Consider the following 26,921-nt stretch of genomic DNA (forward strand, 5'->3'; position numbering starts at 1 on the left):
CGACGTCGCCATAGCAGCGAGGACGCGCAAGCACCGGAATGGCGGCGTACACACGTGGTTGCCGGCATGCGCGACGCTGGTGTATACAAATCTATATTAAATAAACAAACAAGCAAACAAGTAAATGAACTTGCCTTGTATTCGCCACAGGACATGCCATCCAAATTGTCCACCGTCTGGCATACCTTTGGGCCTCTGTGTTTTTGATAGCAACAATACATTTGGCACTTGCTGTTCAGTTTGGGAGTCTGTGAAAATAGAGAATAATGTGAATCAAGCACGCATAATATTCCTGCAATGATGGCACCAATATTTTTTTTTAAATTAGCGTACCCCACAGCGGGTAATAGGAGTAGTGCGGGTAAAGGGTTTTACACATCCCAAAAATTGACTCTCCTGTGAGAAAGCCGGAATTGACTCCACGGTGACTCTAAGGCTGAAACAGAAGTGCCGAAGCAGGATGAAATGAGAAAACAATAAAAACCTGCGAATTAAAGTGCGGGACACCGATCTCATTGCTTCCCGATCCCACCAGTCATGGAGTCCCTCAAATGTGCACCTCACCCATTGGAACTACGGATGACACACGCACGCACCCTGTGAAGCAGAGTCATGATTCATGATGGTACATAACACATTACTGGATGAAACATGACGGGGCGGGGTGGTGGCATAAGGGTGGATTCACAAGCACGCAAACACATGACCTCCATTAAAGGGTTACTGACACCAAATTTCGGCGTTCATATTATTGCACAGTTCGCTTCCTTTACTCAACAGAATACCCTGGCTAAAATATGAGCGGCCTGCAACGCGAAGAACATACTTTAATTTGATCTCATTTATCGCGCCGACGTAAGAGCATGCGGAGCGGCACTCGGCAAATGGACATCAGCATAACCTCATGACGTGGTATCCGAAAGAAGTGACGCGGACAGCGCTCGTCAAAATCTCGTGACGTCACTTTTCGTGCTGGCCCCACGAGCGGGTACTAGGCGCCGGCGTATTCGCAAACGGGTTCACGTAGCCCGAATTACACGCGTAACCGCTGCCCAGAAAGGCACTGCAGGCAAAAATAAGTTCCACACACGGGAAAGGAAGCTATAATATATCCCGGAATCGTAATAGTAGTCGCCATGAGGATTTTTATGGAAAGCGGTCATTGAATTTACGCCGCAATAGTAGGCCCAGCACCTTTAGGCAGCTCAGCTGTTCAGCTCCGCACTCTTAGCCAAAAATGCCTAACGGGGCATCGGTGTTAGTCCTTGTGGGGACTAAATGCGTTGCCACTAGAATTAGTCCTTTTTGGGACTAACGGCGAGGGTACAAACTGTTAGTCCTTCTACGCTCAGTCCCTTGATGGTTCAACTGTTGGCCCATTGCAGATCAACTGTTAGTCTACCCTGTTAGTCCACTAGAGACCAACCGTTGGTCTTCTGAGTATCACTCGTTAATCTTTCCCATTACTCCCCCCTAGACCAACTGATGCTTTCAAGAGTTCATTCCTGCAAATGCTCCCCTCTGGATTAACCGTGCATACTAAAAGACGTAGTGCTGGCTCGTGCAAATACTCCATGAGTGACTGTCGTTCCATTAGACCGACAATTCAGAAGGCACGAGTAAACACAAGAGGCCAGAAACAGTGTTTCTTGGCCACTTGAAATATTCACGACAAAGAAAATGTCACTTTCAAGCTTTTATTGCAACACTGTATCAGCAACATACACAACACAAGTAAACCGTACTCTACTCTTAATGTTGGAGTCGCTATTTAAAGGCCCGTTAGGCACACCTTGTCAAGGCGATGCGCCCAGCATTGGGCTGTTCCGGGTGTTCATGGCTGCTGTACGTGGCGCAAGCGCACAGCACTTCTACGAGGTACTTGTCCGTTGAGAGGAGACAACCGTCCTCCATGCCGCTGTCGGCAATGGGCGAATGTCGTCCCGCTCCTTCAGGAAAGAAATTGGGCAACAAAACAAGTGTTATTCGTGGTAGGACGCAAAACCGAGAAAAACAGTTTCCAGCAGCCCTAACAAGCATCCATAAAAAAAACCCAAAAAGCAAAAAGATAGAAGCAAAATCAACGCTTTATGCAGTGCAGCCAAACGTGGCCTGTTAAGTGAACTCAGTACAAGACTACGGATTAATTAAGACCATGGCCACGGTCGTTAACATGCGAAACTCAGACTGTGTTGTTTTTCTGACTCCAGCAGAAAAGACGCCGCTCAAACCAGCAATAGGACCTGGGGACTCATGCTCCCTAACTCAACGCGTTGGACCACTGAATCAGGGCAACAGAAAATATAAAGATTGCTCATTATTCGCATACAGGTTCTCTATCATGCTCAGAGGCTTACGTAGCACGAAACAAGGGCCTCTTCCCTCGCTTTCACGAGCCATGTAAGGAAAGAGACACTTCCTGTCAGCACCAGCTCTAAATCAAAATGGTTTGACTGCAATTAAAAATAAAAAAACAAGAAGAAATATTCAATTATTGGAGGAAACCTGCTTTCCTGCGCTTATGGTGCGGGTTTGTAGAACAAGGTCATTATTTATTTCTGGCTGTGGTGTCGAACAGTGCGTTTTTATTTCAAAAGTGTAATAAGACCCAAATTTTCTTAATTTTTAACAAATTTAGCAATGTTCAACTCAGGCGAAACAAACAAAAGAGCGTCCCCTCAGCTTGCTGCATGGGGAGTGGCTATGGCTGCACGTTTTTATTTCCTCTCTGCAGACAGTTCACACTGAGTTCGGATGTGCACACAAAAAAGGCGTCCAAAGGAAAGGGGCAAAAATGTTTGAGGCTGACCACGCCGCGAGCGCTTGGCTGCCAGTGAGGGAGCAACGAAAATTTAAAAAAAAAGTAAAGGAAGCTTTCGGCCATGTTGATTAGTCACGCGAGCGTGCGCCTGCTACTGTGAGATTCATGTGAAAGGTGCGGGTGACGGGTGGGTGCGGGAAGGACTGCAGGACGAGTATGTTTTGTGCACGAGTTCCCCGAAATCCAAACATTTTTTTGGTGGGGGGGAAGTGGGGGGGAGAGGGGGAGGGGGGGCGCCTTAGTGCAATTTTAGGTTCGCCGTGGCGGTCAGTTGGAGGGAAAAGGGGCCATCAGAAAGCACTATTCTAAAAAAAACTCGCCGTGAGGTACAGAAACATACTACGGTTCTGTTAGAGGGCTTTTTATTACGGCGGTCAGACCGCGCCTTCGAAGAAAACTTCATGTTGATCTTCTGCTGTGGTCCGGCAGATTACAAGTTAGGGTTCCGCAAAATATGGAGAAAAATGCCGTATTCAGCCAATTGACATCAGATTCTAACCGTTATTATCTAGTTTTATTCTGGACGTAGTTGCGGTTACGAGGGTGCAACTATTTTTGCCCTACGCAGCCTGAGAGTGTATCGCGTCCCTTGCAGATTCGGCGTTTTGCCAAACGTTGTGTAATTTTTCTGCTTAAAATATCACGTTTTCGTTTAAAATTAAATATGTCTGCGAGTAATTCTTGTATCCTAACAGCACCATATTGTTATATTAGTGTTCGTGTGTTCGCCTAAAAAGTTAGAGCCCTTCTAGAGTCTCGACCACGTGTTAACCACGCTTTCACATTTCTGGCTACAAATTTATTAAAACTGCTATTTCAAAAGAAAGAAAAGTTAGCGGTTAGGTTGCTTTTTGTACGCTGCTTCTGCTGGGGTGGTTATCAATGCGGTTGGGCCGCTCATTTGAAGAAAAATTGCGTTTTTACTATTTTAGGGTTAAGTAAAAAGTTAGGTAAATATTGACCGCAATAAATAAAAATTAGGTCGTTGTCGGCAGTAACGGCAAGCGAATCGACTGGCGTTGGTTAAAAAAAAAACTCACACTGACGCTAACGTGCAAGCTCACGAACTTCAAAAAAAAAAGGGCGAATCGGGAAAAGCCGCCGCCGCCGCAGCTCACCTTTCGCACGTCCGTCCCCGCTGGCCGCCGAACAAGTAGAAACACTGAAACAAGTCGGAGGGCCCCCGTCAGGGCGAGCAACAGCAACGTTGAGGGACCAAAGGGCGTTGTTAGTCTTTCCGTTGGTCCCATTCGCGTCGGGGGTCCAACGTTTGGTCCCTTCATTTTGCACACAGCCCTAATCTTGGCGTGTTTGGTCTTTAGGTATGGTGGCTAGAGGGGGGAAGTGTGACGGGCGACGTATCCGCGCCGTGGAAAGGAGAAGCGCGATGTGCGATGAAATTTTCCGGCGCCGCTAGGGGAGCTGAAACACCGCTGGTGTTAGGGTGCCTGGATGTTCCTCCTCGCCCGCCCCGTCGGAGGGGCGGGCGAGGAGGAACATCCAGGCACCCTAGCTGGTGTAGTCGCCGGCGAGCCCGCCGGCGCGCCCGCCCACTCGCCCGCGTAGTAAATCCCGCTGTATACGGCGATCGCCGTCGCGTCGAAGCTCGGAAGCGTAGCTCATGTGCCACTGTGCCAAGGGTGTGTAGTGCGTGATATCGTGCAATTCATGTGCGATGTAATAGGTAACACTGGGTGCACTGATGGCGTCGAAAGCGCGAAAATGTTTTGTGCCTGGGTGCCGAAGCGGTTACCGAACGTGCAGGATATGTAACCAGAAAGTTCTATGGCAAAATTTCTTGCCAGCAGTGGGCTTCTGGCCTGACAGCCACCGCAGCAGCAGCTGAACCCTTTGCGGATAGTGTGTGCACGCAACAGTTTGAGAGGCGAGGCCTTTTGAACCCTGGCGATGCGTTGGCCACAATTGTAATAGTTGGAATTTTTTTTATAGAAGATGCATTTGCGTTGTTCTTCTCAACAGAGAAACTTCACGCTTTCAGTGTGCACGACTTTATGCAGTTTTTGAGCAGTGTAACACTCCGCCAAGTAGGGGGGCGAGCTTCATCGCCAAGAACTTACTGCGAAAATTGTCCAGTTTGTGGTGGTAACTAGGCTGCATTTCTTTACAAATACTGAACAAGAACAAGGCTCTTCAAAGGGAGCGCCAGAAGCATTTAAAGTTAAGGCGGGTCAAGTAGAGTCCGCTGCTATACCACTGCTTCTGCTTGTCTGATCTGTAAATATGACTGGTGTTCTATGAAATAAAAAGCTCATGTGCACTCCAGTGAACATTGTGCGTACGTGGATTCCTGTGCTATGTATTTCTTCTGGCCTTGCGATTCCGCGCGGTAAAAGCTGTATTGGAAAATATTTGCTGCGTGTTAGGTTCGCCAAAGCACTAACACGAACACAATCTTTTCTTCTGTTAAAGATATGCGGTGCTGGCGAACGCTGACGCGATCAGAATGACAAAGACATTGTGAAGTTGCCGTAATTTATTGCGTGTGTCCCCAACGTATGTTTTTGCTTGTTCGTATGTTTTTTTAATTGTTATGTGTGTGGCCACCGACCATAGGCCGGTCGCGAGAAGGACTACGTTGAAAATCCGCGTTCCGAGTCGTTCGTGTTCGCTGCCCCCATCTGCTTGCGTTAACACCATGCCTTTTCGTGAATGCCAACGCAGCCAGCGTCTGAAAATTCTGCTATGCATCCCGGTGTAATACACTCTTCCTGAAATATCCAAAACAGCGGTACGACGGGACAAAGAAAGGTGAGACGAGACCGCACGCTGTTTTCGATATTTAAGTATGTACCAACAAGCCCGCATTAGGACTCTTTCTCCTTTTTTTTTTAGATTTTCACATTAACCTTCTCTTGCTGGTCGCGAGCTAGCAAATCACGCATCGGTTTTTTTTCCTCCTCTCTAAAATAAGTTTAGTTAATCGTATTTATGCAGCTCTGAGCTGTAAACAGCTCGTGATTGAAACTGAAACTCAACCACTCCTTTTTTCGCTCAAACGTTTCCCTCCTTCTCAACGCAAACAGTGCGCGACGCGCGTGCTAGCGGCTCTGCGCTGCTCTCTTCAGTCCTTTGCTAGGCGTAAATGCTGCAGTTCGTCTCATTTTCTCCCATTTTGGTTAAGAGTGCGGTGGCGGCGCGGTCGAAACAACGCCCCCACCGGCCTCCGCAGTGTTTTGACCTCCGCAAAAAGCGGTGAGGTCATGCCGGGATTCCATCATATGCGCCTTTCGGGATGAAAGTGCGGGAATTTGAAACGAACGATTTTAAAGCCGTTCAATGTAATTAATTATTGCGCGCTGAGGTACTTAAAGTGATGTTTCGGGTGAAGACAAAAGACAAGTATGGTTCATTCAAAAGATTGCCTGGTTAGAATCATACTGGCACCACTTTTATTGTAAACTTGGCTCAAATAAGCTGTATAATTAGGAAAAACGGGAATGGCCATGCGACCCACTCGCTCATTCCCCGCAACAGAACCTATGATGTCATTCCAGCCAGCTCTGCGATCGGCGGAACCCGGCAAAAGCAAACGCAAATAAGGCAGAACTTATAAGCTTGCCGAACGAGCCATTTGCGCTTAAATTTAGGACACATTCTTTTTATATCAGTCAGAATGGTGGGACAAACAGTGGAAGTTACGAAAGCACACGTAAACATAGAAGTAACGATGCGCACTGCTGTTGGTACTGCGCGAATTATGCTTGCTTTAGCTGCACAAGACTGCGGGGATTTGGGGTAGTTTTAGACGACACTAGCCGATTGACGCAAGCAACGGTGTCTTGTGACCATATTTGACGAGCGAGCACTCTGTTTCACGAAACGATTTTCTCTCTGAGGTGTCGGCGTAACGCCAAACAGTTACCGGCCTCTTTCCCCCCTCCCCCCCCCCCCCAACAATCACTTCCTCCTCCTCCTCCTCCTCTCTGAACAAAAGCACGCCTGGTTCAAACACGGTCAAAAACAAACCAGAGGCTGAAAACGGCTTGCCATGGTATGGTGGCGCCATCTAGGTTCACTAACGGTATAACGGTAAACAAGGCTTTCCAACTGGCTGCAGCGCGGTCTCTTCCTGTGATGTCATTGCAGACCACGAAAAGACACGATTTAGAGGAAAAATGAAAATTTTAACGTAAATTGATTAATTTCTCAGTGAATCAAGCATTGTTTGCATCCGGACAACCTCTGGGGACACTTAAAGCACGAAATCTTTCGAATAAACCAAACTTGTATTTTGTCTTCATGGTTCTTTTAGGCATCGACAAAAGCAACAAAAATGTAACATAAAATTTTTGTATCAGTACGCCTTTATATCTTGCCCTCACTCGCGGGAAATGCGGATGGCACACTCTGCAGGTGTGGATATTCAGTTCCTCTCAATGCGATTGATGCATGACACAATTCGATAGGGACAACTGACTACCCTTTTGTTCTACTGCCCTTCCTGATAGTCGTTAACGTGATCAGCATAGTCACGCGCCCGTGTCCGCTCCCAACGGCGTAATCATTTTCTTGCTCGTATTGTGCTTCTCGAGACAGTAGGAATCAGGAGTTCATAATGGCCACGTCGTCGGTACGGATGCCGTGGCGCCGGTAACACGTCACGAGGACCCGGACTAGCCACTCAGCTAGGTTTCGACAACACTTTACGGCCGTACAAATACAGTAAACCAAGTCCCCAACCACAATCATGTTGAACATTCAAAACTGTGAAATATGTAAAGACACTACAAACAGAAATCTACTTAGGCTGCAGCAAAACTTCATTCACACGAGGCTGTCGCTTGTCAAAGCCCTGCACAGAATGTATAGTCTCGGTCTATATTCACTTCGTTATGAATTTGACCCAAATGCCAGAAAAAAAATTATTTGAATAATGTTCTAATACTGTAACGAAGGAAGTTAGATTTTCCATTGACTTGTTACGAAGTGCGTTTTATATGTTACACACATTTCCCTTCGAATGTATTTTTCAGCGACTATTGGGTGATCATCTTCCCTCTGATGGCAGTGGGCTGAACTTACTGCGAAATTTGAGTACCTGATCCTCAATAAAAACGTCATTGTCCGGGACGTATGTTTGTATACTAATTTAAGCTGAAAATCTAAACCAGGCGCACCACGTTTCGGTTACTTTCTTTGTCTTGTTTTAATATAAAAGTACGGCTCTCCAGAAAATCGCATATGGGCGTAACTTACCCGTTTTATAGTAATGGCAGATCCGTATGCTATCTTCCCGAGCCGCTTCTTGCAATACTCCTCTTCGGTGATTGCCTCTCCGGGCAAATCTCTTGGGTATTCTTTAAATAATGGAGCAGCTGTTTCTCTTATGCAATAGTCTTTTAGGGTCCTGCAAATCAGAAGCAGTAGCATTCACAATGCGATGACTCCTTTTTCATTGTTCAAAACAACGTTCGGTCTGCCCTTCACCAAATAAATTGCAATTGTCCTTTATAAATACCGTACGCAACCCGATCAGGAAATTCATCAGGCCTCCCGGTATTGTTCAACATGTGACTCTGCAGTACAAATAAATGGCAGCATCTCCACTCCGTGGATGATGGCGAGGGGTGCGGAGTACGGGGACTCGAAATGACATCCCAGTTACGCCCCGAGTGACATCCGATTTGCGCCCCGACCGTCATTCTAGGCAGAAAATAATGGCTGAGGCAAAAGAAACTACCATCCGAGCATAAGCCTATCGGCACACAACAAAAAACTGCACAGCGGATATGATGGCAGAGTCATTCTGACGTTTCCACGCGCAATGAAGACAAAAAGTGTCGTTGATTCCTCTTTCATAGGGGTCGGTAAAACACGAAAGGGAAATGTGCAGCGAAATCTGCAGCTGAACATGATTTGCGGGTCAGCGGCTGTCTTGTGGGTGAGCTTGGCGAGTGACGTCCTGCTGGCGGGTCGCTTCGGCAAAGGTGTACTGGCGTCATTTACGTGACGGATATGACGTCAGTGATCTTTTGGTGTATCCCGGCATAAAACATGCTCCTGTTAAAATATAAAACCCGAAAACGAACTACCCTAAGTATAACGTACTCTTTAGTACTAAAGGTTGCTTCCCCGCAAAAAGACCATGCATGCAGGGATGCACCCTTTACAGGCCGCTTGAAAGGAGTAATGATTCCGGGTCTCACATTTGCGAATGCTGTACTCTGCTTCAAATCAGACGTTCTATCGGGCGTTGAAATGAACTAGACAACGGTAGGACGTTTGGCCTTAGGCGCGCATGGTAAAGCAACTGACGAAGCATTACATGGAGATATGGGCTGGGCGTCATTTGATGTTCGAGAAGCACAGAGTAAAATACGTTCTGAGATGAGGTTGAAAGCAATGGATCAACGAAGGTGGTGGGCAGCTAAGGTTTTTAGGTACCTATACTTGAAAAGCGTGGACACGCAGTGCTTAAGGAAGACTAGATGGCTAATGATGAAATACAGAAGAAACAGTGGAGAATCCAATACAGCCAAGGTAACCAAAAAGGAGGCAAGGAGGATCGAAACGAATAAACGGAGAGAAAAAATGGAAGCTAAAACGTCGTTAGAGATGTACAGGGCTGATAAATTGAACATCAGAAAGGAAAATTTCCACAATAATTCCCTGGGCAGTGCTTTGCTTTTTGAGGCTAGAGCAGGTTGCTTGCGAACTAAGAGCTTTGTGGGGAAGTATTCACAAAATGATGGGGTATGCGTGGTCTGCGGAAAAGAAACAGAAACTATGCGGCACATAGTGTTAGAATGTGAGGGTATCCATCCAAATTTACACGAGGGAAATATTCGGCTTCCAGGAGCCCTAGGATTTAAAGGGACACTGAAGTTATATGTAAACATTGCGGGATTACTAGCGCAAATTGTAGCCCGGAGTCCCCAGGCCATGTTTCGACCACTCTGGGCGCGTTTACGCGATTTTATTTAGTAGAAAAATTAAATGCTGTCCTCCTCTCTTTACGCTCGCCCATTTTCTGTGGCGTTTTCGTGTGACGTCAGGAGGTGCCGAGTTCGCAATTGGCTGCGCTACTGCACGGCTCCCTGGCCTTCAGACAGAGTCAGTCGGCCCAGCGTTTCGTCCGCCGGCCGCCGACGGGTCGTCGCAATTCGTTCGCTCAGTTGAAACGAAGCCAGGACACGTTTGTGAATGGAAGAATGTGCCTTTCTTTACTTGGTTAGTTTGTACACTGTATCTAGCTCCAAGTGAAGGTCGCTTCACACAAGCGCTGCACAAGCGCACATGCGACGCTTTGCTTACTGGTACGCCAGTAGGAAAATATAAGGCCTCTTGAAGGCGGGAGAAGAGTCAGCGAAGTCAATATAGGTACTAAGGAAATAAAATCAACTGATATTTTTACCGTACAGCGTAAAACTAGGGTGCGGGAAGCACTTTTTTGCGCTGGGCGAACAACCACAGCGGTCAGCAGCACGACTACGCATCTGCGAACGCTTTTCCGTCTACGAAATGCAATTGCTAGACCTGACCTATTGTGGAAACTCGGGGTACGCTTACTTCACGAGCGCAATACAACAAATAGTCACCTAAGTGAGTTGGAGTGAGCCGCGCCAACTTTGCCGAGGTATGGCACTGCCTAATAAGCTTTTTTTGCCTGCCCTAAGCAGCGCTAGTATTAAACCTAGAGTATAAAACATAGGTATATTAGTCCTTTTTGGTAAAATGACATGTCAGCACCCCGCTAAAATAGGGAAACAAATAGCAATCACCATCATCATCATGCTTCGTTGTACTGGCGTCTTTTCCGTGACGCATATGACGTAAGTGAAATCTTAGTGAATCCCGGAATAAAACACTGTCATGTTAAAATGTGAGTCTGGTTTATTAAAAACCCGGCTTGCCCGAAAAGCACTGATCCCAATCGTAATCCCAACTTCAGCAGCATGATGGGTAACAACAAAAACAAATGAAGCATTGGCAGCTCGCTAAACTTTTCAGCCAGGTCCTAATGACATCTGAGGGGCTTGTTCGTGCGATACTTGTGAGCGGCCGCTGAATACAGCCACCGTAAGGAGCATGACTGTGCTGTTGTAGTGCTGCCTCCACTTGCATTTCATCTTTCGAATTCAGTGCTAGCATTGTGTTAACGAGTTGACCAGTACGCTTTACCATACCCCTATTATTTCACCAACGACGTTGTCTTGAGTAAACTTAACTTGTTTCCAGTAGTTACAATGACTTTTTGTGAAAACAATGTGTTTCGGGTCCGGTATAGCGTTGAGAGAGCTGCCAGGGAATATTTCTTCAAAGCATAAACAGACACATATTTAGCCCACATGGGACTTTTATAAACAAGCGCGGGAGAATTGACAGCAGAGGGCTTTGCTTTGCTTACTGGCGCTGTGTAAGCAACTGCTAGTAAAAACACTCCATCTACCGCAGACGGGATAACAGATTAGCTAGAATCACTCGAATACTTGCTCCAGTGCCAACTAACTCTACAACTTGAATGCTTTTGAAGAACAGAGGTAACCTGGCGAGGCATTTTGGTCGGCCCGAGTACCCTCCAAAAAGTGAAGTCCTGAAACTGGTTAGGAATGCACAAAATCGGAATGCGGACAAAGTTTTGTCTGTTTTAGACATGTCTTTGTAGGTTCGGCGCCAAAGTGCGCAGACATCTTCGGTGTTGCCACATATTACACTTCAGGATTCTCTTTCTTTTTTTTACCAGCACGCGAACACTAATGATGATGACGATGATGATGATCATTGTTAGATGTTTCTTGGCGCGATACTTGTTAGGGCAAAGAGCAGCAAACAAAAAGGTAGGTATTAAAATGTGTAAGTCAGACACGTGAACATGCCCGGTTATGTTATCCTGTGCTTCAAGCGTACTCTTTTTTGTTTCTTCTGTTGCATGCCAGTAAGGACAGTCTTGTGCTTGGGTGCCTGTGTGTGTCTTGTTCATGCGTGCTTTGCATATTTTTGTATCTGCGTGAGTGCGCTCATGGCGTTCACTGTACTTTAAAATTATTTTACAAAGTCAAAGTAGCACGAATTGTACCCCCAGCCAAGCAACACAGACAGAACTACATTCTTCACCGCAAGGCATTAGAAGGCAGAATATTGGGTGTACTTCGAATTTTCAAGCGAAGCTTGTATCGCCTAACTTTTATCGTGGAAGCACTGCGATGGTTTTGCAAAAAACCAAGCGCATCAAGTAAAAAAAATGGCTGCGGCTTAGCTCAGCTAAGCTCAGATATTGAAAGCACAAGCTTGGCTTAGTCTGGTTGAGTATGTTTCGCTTGGTTAACCTTGGATGTAGCTGCATTGCCGACGACGGCTCAACGCCGTTTGGTCCCGTGCAATGCACACAGGAGGAGGCCCGGCGAACGCGGAAAACGCGCCGTTCCTCTTCGCCGGTTGCGAGACAAGTTACGTAGCCCGAGACGACACAGCGGCGCATGCGTGGGAGGCTGCGGGGAGGTTGTCGGCTGCCGATCAGCTGATCGCCCACAGCGGTGACGGCGGCCACCGCTCGTGCTGACCAGAACGACTGAAAACGGAACCTTCTGCACATCGCCCAAAGCGGGCCCGGCGAATCACGCGATGCGCTTCGAGGGGTGTGTCGCTGGTTGTGTGTTTCCGGTCAAAAGGTTAACTTGCGCATCCTCCACGATACCACTGGACGAAAGTAGTAAAGCCTTGCTTCAAAACGATTCCCGTGGTCAGAATCCAATCTGGCTCCATCGCGTTGTGAAGTTGACGTCTACGCGATTGCGCTATTCACACACTGTATTCATATGTAAAGTGTTGGAGGTGGTCCTTGCGCTACGTCGTTGCCACGGGCGTCGCCATTGCTAGGCCGCACTGCACGCCGGGAGATGAGGGATTAATTTGAATGGGTGCGCTACAGACTCACGTCCCCGTTTACCGGAGCGCCATTGGCACTAACGCTGCCGTTGATGGGCCGCGTTGCATGCCGGGAGATTGGGCGGCATAGCGTGACAGAGGGCACGCCAGCGGTCTTGAATGAGGTTATGGGATGATTCCTTATGTGATAAGAGGTGATTTGTTGTATGTGTGTGTGATATGGTTCTGTTGTGTGTGTGTGTGTGTGTGTGTGTGTGTGTGTGTGTGTGTGTGTGTGTGTGTGTGTGTGTGTGTGTGTGTGTGTGTGTGTGTGTGTGTGTGTGTGTGTGTGTGTGTGTGTGTGTGTGTGTGTGTGCGTGTGTGTGTGTGTGTGTGGTATGATCTGTTGTGTGTGTGGTATGGTTATTTTTTAAATCTAATCAAGCTCAGCCAGTGGGGTAGTGTGGCTTGGCTTGGGTTGAGTAAGGGTTGGGTTGGGGTTGATTGGGTATGTGTTTAGGTTGATCAGGCGTGGCTTTGGGTTTGGTTAAGGGTTTGGTTACGCGTTTCGAGTTTAGGTTTGGTTTGGCTTATACTGGCTGGTCATAAGCTTCGCGCGCACCCCTATTCTCTTTCGGGGAGTGGTTGTTAACGTTTTAAAAAGGGGTATTTTTTTCAAGTCTAGCATTTTCGGGCTGCTATGTGAAACGAGAATAGTATATGTTGCTACATTGAGAAATGACCTATTTACAATGCTATTTACAGGAAAAACTGCTTGGCAGAATGTCCAAGAGCTCACGCTAGCCTAGCTGAGTCGCAATCGTCATCATACTCTTCTACCTCCAGCTTCTCGAAGCACCAGAAGCTATAGTCAGCTTAAGTGTCCATATGTTCATCTTCCCGGTGTTCAGCTTCACACATTTGAGCAAATATCTGTTAGGCCTAACAGCCCCGGTACAATATATTTCAAGACAAACAGGTTTCATGCATGAAAATTCCCGGTTTACTCAAAAGAATATTGCCGCGAACCATGCACTAGATTTGTTTATTTATGTTTTTGCTTTTATAGCCGGGCTGCGCCGAGGCTGTGTTATCTGTGCCCCGAGTGAAGCGCATGTTCCATTCTTTCTTTCTTACGCTGCTCGGATTATCTCATTTGATAGGGTGAATGTGTCGCCCTAACTCCACTGGCATAGAACCGTCTTCCTTTATATACAGTGTTCTCGATGTAATTCGACGGTTAGAGAAACGCCCGCACCGGAATATAAATACCCGCAGAGCAGACGCTGCGCCATTCGACTTCCCGACGCTGGCTTGCGCACGTCACTTTGCTGACTGCTGCTTCACCGCCTGTGCATTCTTTGAGTTGTTAGGGGAGCGCAAGCTCGCTCCAATAAACTTGTTTTGCTTGAAGATATTTGCGTCGTCTTTGGCTTCGTGGCAATATTTTACTCCCCTCATTTTCTTTTTCCCTTCTGTCTTCAAGAGAGGACGTCCGTAGGTGCAAAATTGCTTGAGTTTACGTAACAGAAGCATTGGCAGAAAAAGAATTTGAAAAATCATTATCAAGGAATCATAACTTTCCAAATCATTTCGTCCGCCTACAGCAGAAACATAACCCAGAAAAGACCATCAATGTTGCCCTCCGTTGCGAGTTTCGATATTTGGAACAAATGCTTCTCGCGCTCTCTGCCGGCTTTCGGGCGTAGCTGAAGGTTTTAAATAAACATACGCATTAAAAACTTTTTTTCAGATGTCGCTAATAACCATACTCAATTCTTAAATTATTTCACCTTGATACACTGCCACCCCTATAGAGAACATAGAATCTATTGGTACGTAGAAGCATTTTAAACCGAAACAAGCAATCCTCAAAAAACAAAACTTAAGCATTTGTAAATTCGAATAACAAAAGCGCCATAAGCAGCACGCACAGACCATTCTCAAGCAATAAATAAGCATACTGCTGAAAATGGTTGACACAAGAGCACATGCATGTATGAGCATATCAGCCCGACGAGAATTTTTTTTAATGTCGTGTCAGCTACAAGACTTTGCATGCAATAACATTCGCGCATACTAATGCGAAGCGCTGCAGGGCGTTTACTTATTTATCCATTTAGAATTTAACCTAAATTGGTGACCGTAGTGAGCGCTGGACATGGCATGAGATCCAATTCAAATTCCAAGTTACAGCAAAAGAAGCTAAAGCCAAATACGTCTTTTTCCCCAAGCGATAAAAAACACTATTATGCGTTTCTTGTTCAAAAGTTCGCACCTTCATCACAAATATACCACCTTATTACAAAAATTAAAACATTTTTTTGGCTCCAATGGCAAGTCAACCGGAGATTTCAGTCACGTTAGCTTCTGCCACGTGGGAAGAAAAAAAAATCAAGTTTCTTTAAGCAAAGAACCACTAACGTTTGAGCCGTCAACACATTCTATAAGTGGGAAAAGACTTACGAAGCATAATTCTCTATGACCTTTTTCTTGCACATGGGGATGTCGACGCCGTAGCCTTTCCGGTCGCAATCAGGGGCTCCCAACCTGGCGGCCGTAAACATGTGATTCAGGTCAATTGAACCGGTGCAAGCCCGTATAGTAAAGCAACCATCATAAGGCATTCAACCGGAAGGCAGAACAACAGACCCGCCGTGGTGGCTCAGTGGCTAAGGCGTTACGCTGCTGTGCACGAGGTAGCGGGTTCGACTCCCGACCGCAGCGGCCGCTTTTCTGATGGAGGCGAAAAGCAAAAGCTTCTCACTAGGAGACTTCGGGAGATTTCGGCGCACGTATGCGAGATTTCGGCGCACGTCAAAGATCCCCAGGTGGTCGAAATTAAGGCGGGGCCCTCCACTACGGCGCGTCTCATAGCGTGCACTGAGTCGGCGCGTTAAACCTACAATCAATAAATCAAGAAGGACAACAGGGAGTCACAGGATATATCTTGCCGCTTGCGTAAGCTGCCGGCCTCCGCCGAAGCGTAAGCCACCTTTCCGGCAAATGCGATTGGCTATCCCCGACTTCGACCACGTCTTCGGTAGTAGCCGCTGGGAAAGCACGTTCTACGTCTCCTGTGGTGGTCGAGGGGCGGCGCCAGTTGAATATAAACCACTGCTCGAAAGTCGAGAAGGGAGCCGTCGCAGAATAGCAGAGTTGGTAGTGCGCAGCATGCGTTACGCGGGAGTTGTGGGTTTTATTCCCGGTTCCAGAAAAAACGCCGGATTTTTTCTCGGCTGTTATTTCCCGTTATTTATCTCTGTATCGCAAAAAGGGCAATCGTACCTCATTCGGCATCTCAAATACACTACAGAAAACGCAAAATTGCTGTGGCGATAAGGGACATAAGCGCAGGCACTCCAGACAGTACGCCAAGCGCTACGCTACGCTACATAGCGTAGCGTAGCGTAGCGTAAGTACGCCACGCGCGGGGCTGTGCTCTCCTCCGCTAACTTCGGTATTTTTCTGTGCTTGACGGTGCTACCGCCAAGATTAGACTAGTAGCTTGGAGGTAGGTGTGGTAGGGGGGGGGGGGGCCGCACCAGATGTCTATTCTGCAGGTCTTGAGTTCAAATCTCGGCCGCGGGCCTGTTTGTCTCCACTTTCTGTCTATCTTGCAAACATTTTGACAGATTATACCTGTTTCAAAAAAAAATAAATGACGACAGATTTTCCCCTTTGCCCTCCTTGGCATTCATGACTGCCTACCCTACTTTCTCTTCATTATTCATATATGTATATATATATATATATATATATATAGCAGAACAGAGAGATACGGGACGAGGGACTCGGTAAAGATACATATCAAGGTTGCAGTCGTCATTGCCAGTGCTATTCGGCTTTTTTTCGAAATATATAATAGGGCCGAATGACGTGTGCTTGTCACGTTTCTTTGATTCATTGATAAATAAGCGAAAATATAAGTCGAGAAAAAATCCGCCGTTTTCCGGGAGCGGGACTCGAACCCACATCTCCGCATAACCGGTGCGGTGCGTTAACCAATTACGCTATCCCCACAGCGGCTTCTCTCTCGACTTTAAAGCGGGGGTTTATATTTACAAGAGCTCTGAGGCCGGTCAACTAGCGCCGCCCCTCGACTACCGCGGGAGACGTAGAACGTCTTCTTTCCCAGCGGCCGCCACGTAGAACGTGGTCGGAGGTCGGGGTTAGCAATTGGCATATCCGAACTGCTGGAGCCAGTGCCTCGTAATGCATGTAGCAGAACAGAGAGATACGGGACGAGGGACTCGGTAAAGATACATATCAAGGTTGCAGTCGTCATTGCCAGTGCTATTCGGCTTTTTTTCGAAATATATAATAGGGCCGAATGACGTGTGCTTGTCACGTTTCTTTGATTCATTGATAAATAAGCGAAAATATAAGTCGAGAAAAAATCCGCCGTTTTCCGGGAGCGGGACTCGAACCCACATCTCCGCATAACCGGTGCGGTGCGTTAACCAATTACGCTATCCCCACAGCGGCTTCTCTCTCGACTTTAAAGCGGGGGTTTATATTTACAAGAGCTCTGAGGCCGGTCAACTAGCGCCGCCCCTCGACTACCGCGGGAGACGTAGAACGTCTTCTTTCCCAGCGGCCGCCACGTAGAACGTGGTCGGAGGTCGGGGTTAGCAATTGGCATATCCGAACTGCTGGAGCCAGTGCCTCGTAATGCATGTAGCAGAACAGAGAGATACGGGACGAGGGACTCGGTAAAGATACATATCAAGGTTGCAGTCGTCATTGCCAGTGCTATTCGGCTTTTTTTCGAAATATATAATAGGGCCGAATGACGTGTGCTTGTCACGTTTCTTTGATTCATTGATAAATAAGCGAAAATATAAGTCGAGAAAAAATCCGCCGTTTTCCGGGAGCGGGACTCGAACCCACACTCGCCGTGATAAATAAGCGAAAATATAAGTCGAGAAAAAATCCGCCGTTTTCCGGGAGCGGGACTCGAGATGTGGGTTCGAGTCCCGCTCCCGGAAAACGGCGGATTTTTTCTCGACTTATATTTTCGCTTATTTATCAATGAATCAAAGAAACGTGACAAGCACACGTCATTCGGCCCTATTATATATTTCGAAAAAAAGCCGAATAGCACTGGCAATGACGACTGCAACCTTGATATGTATCTTTACCGAGTCCCTCGTCCCGTATCTCTCTGTTCTGCTACATGCATTACGAGGCACTGGCTCCAGCAGTTCGGATATGCCAATTGCTAACCCCGACCTCCGACCACGTTCTACGTGGCGGCCGCTGGGAAAGAAGACGTTCTACGTCTCCCGCGGTAGTCGAGGGGCGGCGCTAGTTGACCGGCCTCAGAGCTCTTGTAAATATAAACCCCCGCTTTAAAGTCGAGAGAGAAGCCGCTGTGGGGATAGCGTAATTGGTTAACGCACCGCACCGGTTATGCGGAGATGTGGGTTCGAGTCCCGCTCCCGGAAAACGGCGGATTTTTTCTCGACTTATATTTTCGCTTATTTATCAATGAATCAAAGAAACGTGACAAGCACACGTCATTCGGCCCTATTATATATTTCGAAAAAAAGCCGAATAGCACTGGCAATGACGACTGCAACCTTGATATGTATCTTTACCGAGTCCCTCGTCCCGTATCTCTCTGTTCTGCTACATGCATTACGAGGCACTGGCTCCAGCAGTTCGGATATGCCAATTGCTAACCCCGACCTCCGACCACGTTCTACGTGGCGGCCGCTGGGAAAGAAGACGTTCTACGTCTCCCGCGGTAGTCGAGGGGCGGCGCTAGTTGACCGGCCTCAGAGCTCTTGTAAATATAAACCCCCGCTTTAAAGTCGAGAGAGAAGCCGCTGTGGGGATAGCGTAATTGGTTAACGCACCGCACCGGTTATGCGGAGATGTGGGTTCGAGTCCCGCTCCCGGAAAACGGCGGATTTTTTCTCGACTTATATTTTCGCTTATTTATCAATGAATCAAAGAAACGTGACAAGCACACGTCATTCGGCCCTATTATATATTTCGAAAAAAAGCCGAATAGCACTGGCAATGACGACTGCAACCTTGATATGTATATATATATATATATATATATAACACAGAAATAATGGTTGGCAGTCAAGAAAACCTCGGAAAGCAAAGGGGAGGTTGTGGTTGGTCATTAAAACAGATAAAGAATTTGGAAAATAAGAAAGTGGAGAAAAAATGCCCGCCAGGTGGGATCCGAACCCACGACCTCCAGAATACCGGTCTGGTGTGATAACCACTACGCTACCGGCGGGGCGATTTCCCCCGCCCCCCGCTTTCTGGGGTATTTATGTCAATGTAATTTTTTCCTGTGCTTGGGGGTGGTAGCCAGCGCCACTCCGACTTCTCGTGGTGAAGGGGACCTTCTTTTTAACCCCCGGGCCTTGACTCGAGTGTCGTGGGTCGTGGAGGTCGTGGGTTCGGATCCCACCTGGCGGGCATTTTTTCTTCGCTTTCTTTCTTTCTTTCTTTCTTTCTTTCTTTCTTTCTTTCTTTCTTTCTTTCTTTCTTTCTTTCTTTCCAAATTCTTTATCGGTTTCAATGACCAACCACAACCTCCCCTTTGCTTTCCGAGGTTTTCTTGACTGCCAACCCTTATTTCTGTGTTATTTCTACGAGCCATTCGCTATATATATATATATATATATATAACAGAAACTAAGGGCAGGCAGTCACGAAAGCCAAGGAAACCAACGGGGCAAATGTGATAGTTCAGATATATCTTTTTAAGAAAGTGGAGAAAAGATGCCCGCCGGGGTAGATTGGAACCCACGACCTCCAGAATACGCGTCTGGTGCGATGACCACTACGCTACCGGCGGGGCTATTATCTCCTCCACTTTCTTGGGTATTTATCTCAAGGTAATTTTTTTCCTTTGCTTGGGGGTGGTAGCCAGCGCCACTCCGACTGCCCGGAGTGAAGGGGACCTTCTTTTTATTAACCCCCGGGTCGTGACCCGAGCGACTACGACATGTCGGGAGCTGTCGACCAGCGTTCAACCCTCTTAAGCTACGTATGGCACCAAGACTGCCAGAACAAAGACCCTCGCTATGCATATAGAGAATTACATAGGGAAATGAGGGGCTCGTAAGAATGAAGACAAAAAATGAGGGTAGGCAGTGAAGAAAACCAAGGAAACCCAAAAGGAAAATGTGGTAGGTCTGATATATTTTTTTAAAGAAAGAGAGATAGAAAGATAGAAGAAAGAAAGAAAGAAAGAAAGAAAGAAAGAAAGAAAGAAAGAAAGAAAGAAAGAAAGAAGGTAGAGAAAAACTTCCCGCCGGGTGGGATCGCGGGTACCACGGGAATGGTGAGTACCACGAGTAGCAAGGGGTTTCAGGAAAGGACTGGAGTCGAAAGCAAGTTTCCGGTCATATAATACTCGCATTTTTGTGATTCTAGAAACTCCCCGTTTCTGAGCACCCTCCCCTTCTTGCGAAAAAAAATGCGAAAAAAAGTTTGCATGTGGTGGCAGTCGCTTACACTACTAGGTCCTCACATCCATAGTTATTTTTTTTTCAACCATAGCAATGTGGATTTCACACGCGTGGAAGCGGGCCCGAGTTGGCGCTGTGGCCCAGTCACTTATGAAGTTTTCAATTAGGAACCATTGCAACGGAACACACGACGACCTGCTGGGGGATGCTGAGAGCGGCGGTCCAAACGGCACAACGGACTCAGGGTGACTGCGTATCAGACGTAAGCGATGGGTTCACTGTCTGCACCTATTTTTATTTTGAATGCTTGCCAAATCCAACATTATTCTTTGCGCTCGTCTTTTCGAGATACGGCCACGACAAAATTTGCGGGGACGGTAATTTAGTTTTTTTTTAAATCTAAGCACCTCGAATCTATGAACTTTGGGCATAGCGAACACACACAAAAAAACCGGGGTGCCTGTGATCGAGTAAATGCTGTAAGTACAGGCATTTAAAGCGGGAAAACTTTCCCCCGGAATCCAGAGTTTGAATGTTTTTGTTTCGCATCAGCACAGAAACGGAATCTGTGCGACGATATTTAGAATAAACAAACTGAACGGCTCTTACGCCAATAAACACAAATCATCATCAACAAACAGAACAACACTGTGAATCTTTTCTAGCAAGTCTATATTCATTGCTGTGCAGGGGTCCAAGCAGCGCAAGCATATTCCAGTTTAGGCCTAATTAGTGTAGTGTATGACTGTAATTTAACTTTAGGTATGGTGTCTCGGAGCTTATGCAGAAGTAAACAATTTACGACAGGCAGATGAACAAACATTAGCAACGTACGATTTTCAGTTTAGGTTATCAGTTAAAGCAACGCCCGAATATTTTTATTCCGGTACTGTGATTAAAAGTTTTCCTGCGAAAGAGTACAAAATGGACGCGGAGTCCGTTGTTTGGTGATGCGAAGATAGACAATTTTATCGGAGTCTAGTACCGTGCCCCACTCCCACTCATGGTTCCCGGAGAGGATGCCATGGAGGAATAGCACGTTCTCTCCGAAAATACCGCCTTTTTGTGTACTTAAGGATATCTAACAGTAATCAGAGTTCCCATGAGGACTCACGTGTGTGCCAGCTCATGAGCTACGTAGCGGACGCCACTGAAGCTTCCGGGGTTGTCTGCAGCGACGGCAGCTCCTTTTCGGCAGGTGGAAGGTCGCGTTGCCATACCTGTATGCACGGTGTCGCAAGGATCACACAACCCTTGATTTACGTACCTACTACCTCACCTCTTGCGTACATCAGAGAGGTGTCAAAAATGTAACATGCAGAACTACACAGGCCGGCTCCCATCCGTTTCCAATGTCCATGCAGTGACGTTACAATTTAGTTCAGTTCCACTGGAAAGCAGTGCAGTGTTTCCCAGGGCAGGAATATTGCCCTTTACTTGTACTTTTTGTCGTGTTACCAAGACGCGTGTTTGAGAGTATCTGAGACGCAGTGGCCACTGCAACATGTACTTGCCACTTGCGGTTGTTTGCAAGATATTTTAAAGCCACGCTACCATCCCAACCAGAAAACGTGCGTGTCATTTTTTTCTCGCCAGACTTTTTCTGGGTAGTAAACTTGCCATTCCGCCTTACGTGCTTCCCTCATGCGGTTCTTATTTTTACTGCGACAAGTCCAATATTCGTTTAACTGGCTAAATACCTTCACAAAGCTCATCATCATTGTGAGGGATGCTTACAATTATTAAGACTGCGATGGCCTAGTTGGACCGTCTATTGACATGCTGTTGAGCTTCGCCGCTGCCGCCGTCGCCAGTTTACAAGCCCCCTATGGACGCGGAGTCCGTTGTTTGGTGATGCGAAGATAGACAATTTTGTCGGGGTCTAGTACCGTGCCCCACTCCCACGCATGGCTCCACCACCAAAGGTGGATCCGCTCCCTCACCACCGCCAGGAGCCTCCTGTTTGCCCCCCGGTACCTTCACCTTTCAATTAAACTGGTATTGCAAGCGCGGCAGCGGCATGACCTCCCCCGGAGTTGCTGTTCCCTTTTCCCGGCGTGCGCTCCACCGACCTTTCTCAGACCTGTCCTGAACACGAACCGCTGCAGCCAAATATTGCTGCCAGATTACCTAATCCGATAACATTAAAAATCTCCCTAAACATCTTCCTTTCATTCTAGTCTTCTGCATTGCTTAGGAGCTTCGAGTGACGTCACTCTATTCATACATAGGTCCTTGCAGTTCCATCGATAATCACATTCTTGAGCCAGTTTCGGTATAATCGTGACGAAACGAAAGTTGAAACTAGAAGAGGTATGCTCTGGGACCAGCCCAAGATAACTATAGCCTTTTAAGGGCTCGGAGCCACTAAGGGTTTACCGGCAATTTTGCAAAGTACCATAAAATTGGCGCCTGCAGGGCCCATATCGGGTAAACAAAAACACCTCGTACTTGCAGCTGCCACTGTTGTGTATGCACCCTAATAACCTTAGCAAACAAACCCGATTACAATTGCAATGTTTTCTGCGTGTGTGCAGCTACATCCATAACAGAGCTCGTACTGCGGGCCACCTTTTGCTTGCGTTGTTCAGAATATTAAACGTTATGGTCCTTTTTACGCCACGCAGAGCCCTTGTTGGTGTTTTGCGCACGTACAATATCAGTAATAAGACGAAAATATTTCAAACATTTCTTTCTCACCTCCTATCGGGCCGGTTATATTACCCTTCTGCAGTGACACCAAGCTTTTGCTGAAGAGAAAAACGAGAAGAATCGGCGGAACAAAGTCACTCCCATAGGAATGGAACAAGGCATTTCAGTTAGATAAACAATAAACTAAATTAAAGAATGATAAAAACTCTTTACACGTCAAGCCATCTTTATTGCACGGGCTCGCGATAAAGCTGCAAATATCGATGCGTTTGTATTTCTAACCCTCGAGCAGCGCGTGTAACATGAGACGGGCATTGTTATAATTGAGGGCTCCCTATTTGCTGACATCATCTGTGTTCCTATAACCTGCGCTGCAATATTGAGCACACAGGTGTTCCTTCTACCCGCTTTTTTTGTACCGTCGGAGTTCTGTATCGATGGGGGTGCTCTGGTAGGACGCCGTTGTCCTTTTTGTTCTCAACCCCTCATAGATCATTTTTACAAGCTGCCACCGATGCAGCCTATTTGCATCTTGGAGCTGATACAAAACCGTTCACGCCATTGAGGGTCTCGTTACGCTCCAGCGCTGTATTTCGCTGGACCCATTTGGGAAAAAATCTTCTACCCTGTATTATATAGGCTCCGTCCCCTGCAGTAATTATGACAATCACAATGTGATGATGAAAACCGAATTTATCTCGCGAACGTACTTTCACACAGGTAGCATTCATAAAAGTGTCAAACAGTAGTATTCATAAAGGTGTGAAAAAGCACCGCCATGTCTTTGGTGAGTGTTTCTTTCATTTAGAGTGCAATAAATAATCAAAAAAAGATCCTGCCATGAAGCATATCAAGCGTAGCTGGCGCTCGGCTGGTATTTGCGATTTTGGGGTTTATACTTATATATATTGCGAATTCAGTACAGTAAACTCTCGATAAACGGAACTTCAAGGGACCGAAAAAACTAGTTCCATTTAACAGAAGTTCCGCTTACCGTGAGGGATGTACAAAAGTGCAAATTTATGTGCGCACACGCTCTTAATACCATTTCATAGAACTCTAAGCACTAGAAGAATAGTGTAGCAGATATATTGCAGAAAGCAAAAAAAAACTTGAGATTTCGGCATAGCATTCACAAAGTTTATTTGGCATCTATTAGTCACTTTTCACTAAAAATGCATCCATTTGTTTTGTTTGAGACCTTGCAACTGCATCTTGAAGATCAGGATCTTCAGCAGCTGATGCTAATGGCAATGAGCCTGACAAGAAGTTCCATTTTCGGTTCCGTTTCGCGACGACGCGGAAATTTTAGTTCCGATTACCGAAAGTTTTTTTTTTACGGTATCTGAATACAAAGCCGGCCAGCTTACAGGCTGCTGTTCCGTTTAAGCGGCAATTCCGTTTAAGGGATTTCCTTTATCGAGATTCTACTGCGTATCTGTTGAATTAAAAGGCAGTGGCGTGGTCTCTATGTCACATACTTAAGACGCACACAATTCGTGGGTACAGGCAATGACGTTTTCTTGTGGCTCTGCTACGCTAAACACGGCGCATGCTGCACAGGTGGCCGCGGAAGAGCGCGCACCATTGCACAATGTCGGGGGGGTGTTGCGCAATGTAGCGCGTGGCGAGAAGTATACACGACCCACGAAAGGGGCCGCGGCGTTGAAGAGGAGTACAAGGTGAAGTTGTAACCATACTCGCTCCGCAGATGGCCAGGTTCGCTGTGCAGCACACAACGTGGGAAAGACAGCTTAAAGGGGCCACGCAGACAAAATACGAGTTTGTTACATTCGAAAGATTTCGTGTTCTATAGTGTCCGCACCGCTTGTCCGGAAGCAAACGATGCTTTATTCACTGCGAAATTAACCAATTTAAGATAAAAGTTTGATTTTTGCCCCAAAACGTGTGGGTGAAGGACGTTTCCAATGACATCATAAGAACAGGTCTTTCAGCTAAACTTTGTGTGGAGCGGAGACTTGCTTACTGTTAGTCAACCTAGATGGCGCCACCACACCGCGCAAGCCGTTTTCTGCCTTTGGTTTGTCTGTGACCGTATTTAAACCTGGCTTGCTTATGCTAATGGAGAAAATATTCGTTTCGTGAAACATGGTGCTCGCCGACAAATACGGTCCCGTAAGACACCATTGCGTGCGTCAAACGGCCAGCGTCGTCTGAGACAACCCCAAAGCCCCGCAGTGCTGTGCATCTAAACGAAGCATAGTTCGCGCAGTACCAACAGCAGTCCGCATCGGTACTTCTATGTTTACGTGTGCTTTCGTAACTTCCACTGTTTGTCACACCGTTATTACTGATATAAAAAGAATGTGCCCTAAATTTAAGCGCAGAACAGCTCGTTCGGCAAGCTTATAAGCCGTGCGTAATTGGCGTTTGCTTTTTCCGGCCTCCGCCAATCGCAGAGCTGGCTGGTATGACGTCATAGGTTCTGTTGCGGGAAATGAGCTTAAGGGTAGCATGTTCATTCTCCTTTTGCTTACTATAGAGCTTATTTGAGCGAAGTTTACGTTAAAAGTCGTGTCAGCATGATTCTAACGAGGCAATCTTTTGAAAGAACCAAACGTGCATTTTGTCTTCATGGCCCCTTTTTAAAAAGACCAAGCTTACACCGATCTCCTTCAAGTTGGCGGGACCTCTAAACACCAATGCGTTACTGGCAATTTTTTTTCCGCAGTCAATACAGGCCGTCTTCTGTTAAAACACGTAACCCGTTGGCCTTTGTAGTTTCTATGCATATCTCCACATCTTAAAAATGTTGGTATACGCTCGGCGTGTTGCCGGATACTATCTCCTGGATCCTAGCCAACAATACAGAGATTCACTATAAAATCTAAACCCTTCATATATCTGACATTCCGTTGTTCTAACTTCTTCTAGACCAAAAAAATGTTTTGAAAGAACTGCCTCTGCAGACTTACCTGGTCAGCAGAAGAACCACGTCCGGCTTGTATGAAAGATTTGCTTGTTCGTGAAAGCGCTTGATGTAACCGAAACACCAGTTACCAATTACCTCTCCCTGAGCCGTCTTGGGTAAATCATCTTCCTGTTGAGACAAATAACCTTCAAAGAACAGCTGTTCAGCAAGAAGCGGCGCGATATCTCTGGCGTCTTTGCACAGTGATCGGCCGAGGTGCTTGCCAGCCTACACCAAAAGTTGCACACTACCGCTTTTAACGTGGTCTACACTCGCGTCACAAAGGCACTTTGTATGCATGACGCCGTTACAAAACTTGCTTGAATACAGTAGGACTTTGTCTTTATTGAGCCCTCCTGGATGAGGTAACAAGTCAATGCAGTCTTTCCGTCAGGGCACTAATAATGAAGCATAAAGGCAAACGTGTGTACGCTCACTACGAAGGTGAGTAACTCGGAATCCCTTTTTAGTTGTTAAAGGGACCCTGCAACAGTTTCGATAAACGCTTTCACTCTTTCCTTCGCGTCTGGAAACACTGCGAAATCTATAGTTATCGCCAGCACGGAGCGGCCTTGCGTGATTTGCTCGTCGCAGCAGATACGTATTCCGTTTGTGCTTTGTTTCTGTGGCTTTGTATTTAAAGTTGCTATCGAAAAGCGTTCATTGCTGCAACTGAAGGAAGACAGGCCAACCGCCGCTACATGGTATTAGTGACGTAATTTGACCGTCGAAGACTGTAAAGAACGGGAAAGAGCAAAAAAAAATTCCCGCGCCTTCCCGCGAGGGGAACACGAGTAAATGCAGAGCATTGGGGCCTCAGTAATGATTGAAGGCAGTGTTGCTTCCATCGCATCTTCCGTGATGCTGGACTAGAAGAAACGAGTAAACGTGGGCACGAGCGTCAACCAAGGAAGGAAGGAGCAACGCAGTGACTGAAACACGAGCGACCGCTAGCCGCCATATTTGCAGCGCGCGCAGTAGAGGGAGAGCAGTACGGGGGGGGGGGGGGCAGAGCGCGCATGCGCAAGCAGCGCGCGCCCTTCCACGCCCCACCGCGCTGCTATCACGCACCTGTTAGGCCGAGACCGCGACGGAGCGAACGCGCTGACTACGACGCATGCGCGCGCCAGCTGCTGTTGAGAGAGAGGATGGAAGGAGAGGCGCACCTGCTGCGGACGCGAAACTGTTGACACAGTCCGACGCAGGAACAGGCGAGGCTAAGAAATGCTCTGCATTTAAAAATCTT

The 26,921-nt window shown here is 46.9% G+C and overlaps 1 protein-coding gene across 2 annotated transcripts in view; it reads right to left on the minus strand.

The window, feature by feature from the left end:
- The window catches only part of LOC144142879 (venom metalloproteinase antarease-like TpachMP_B), a 39,524-nt gene that overhangs the window by 4,700 nt on the left and 7,903 nt on the right, over window positions 1–26,921 (minus strand). Inside the window, exons 4-10 of one of the 2 annotated variants that reach the window (XM_077674701.1) lie at window positions 25,680–25,804; window positions 22,792–22,841; window positions 21,206–21,311; window positions 15,113–15,196; window positions 8,039–8,189; window positions 3,940–3,983; window positions 1,682–1,949 (exon numbers count right to left, since the gene is read on the minus strand). In XM_077674701.1, coding sequence (XP_077530827.1) covers window positions 1,835–1,949; window positions 3,940–3,983; window positions 8,039–8,189; window positions 15,113–15,196; window positions 21,206–21,311; window positions 22,792–22,841; window positions 25,680–25,804 — 675 coding nt within the window. In that variant the 3' untranslated portion in view covers window positions 1,682–1,834. Of the gene's footprint in view, window positions 1–134; window positions 249–1,681; window positions 1,950–3,939; window positions 3,984–8,038; window positions 8,190–15,112; window positions 15,197–21,205; window positions 21,312–22,791; window positions 22,842–25,679; window positions 25,805–26,921 lie in introns of those variants that run through there. The other variant, XM_077674702.1, reaches the window with a different exon arrangement.

This window comes from Haemaphysalis longicornis, unplaced genomic scaffold, assembly GCF_048455015.1.
Source record: "Haemaphysalis longicornis isolate Haplotype H1 unplaced genomic scaffold, Haemaphysalis longicornis Haplotype H1 scaffold_6, whole genome shotgun sequence".
Classification (NCBI taxonomy): domain Eukaryota; kingdom Metazoa; phylum Arthropoda; class Arachnida; order Ixodida; family Ixodidae; genus Haemaphysalis; species Haemaphysalis longicornis.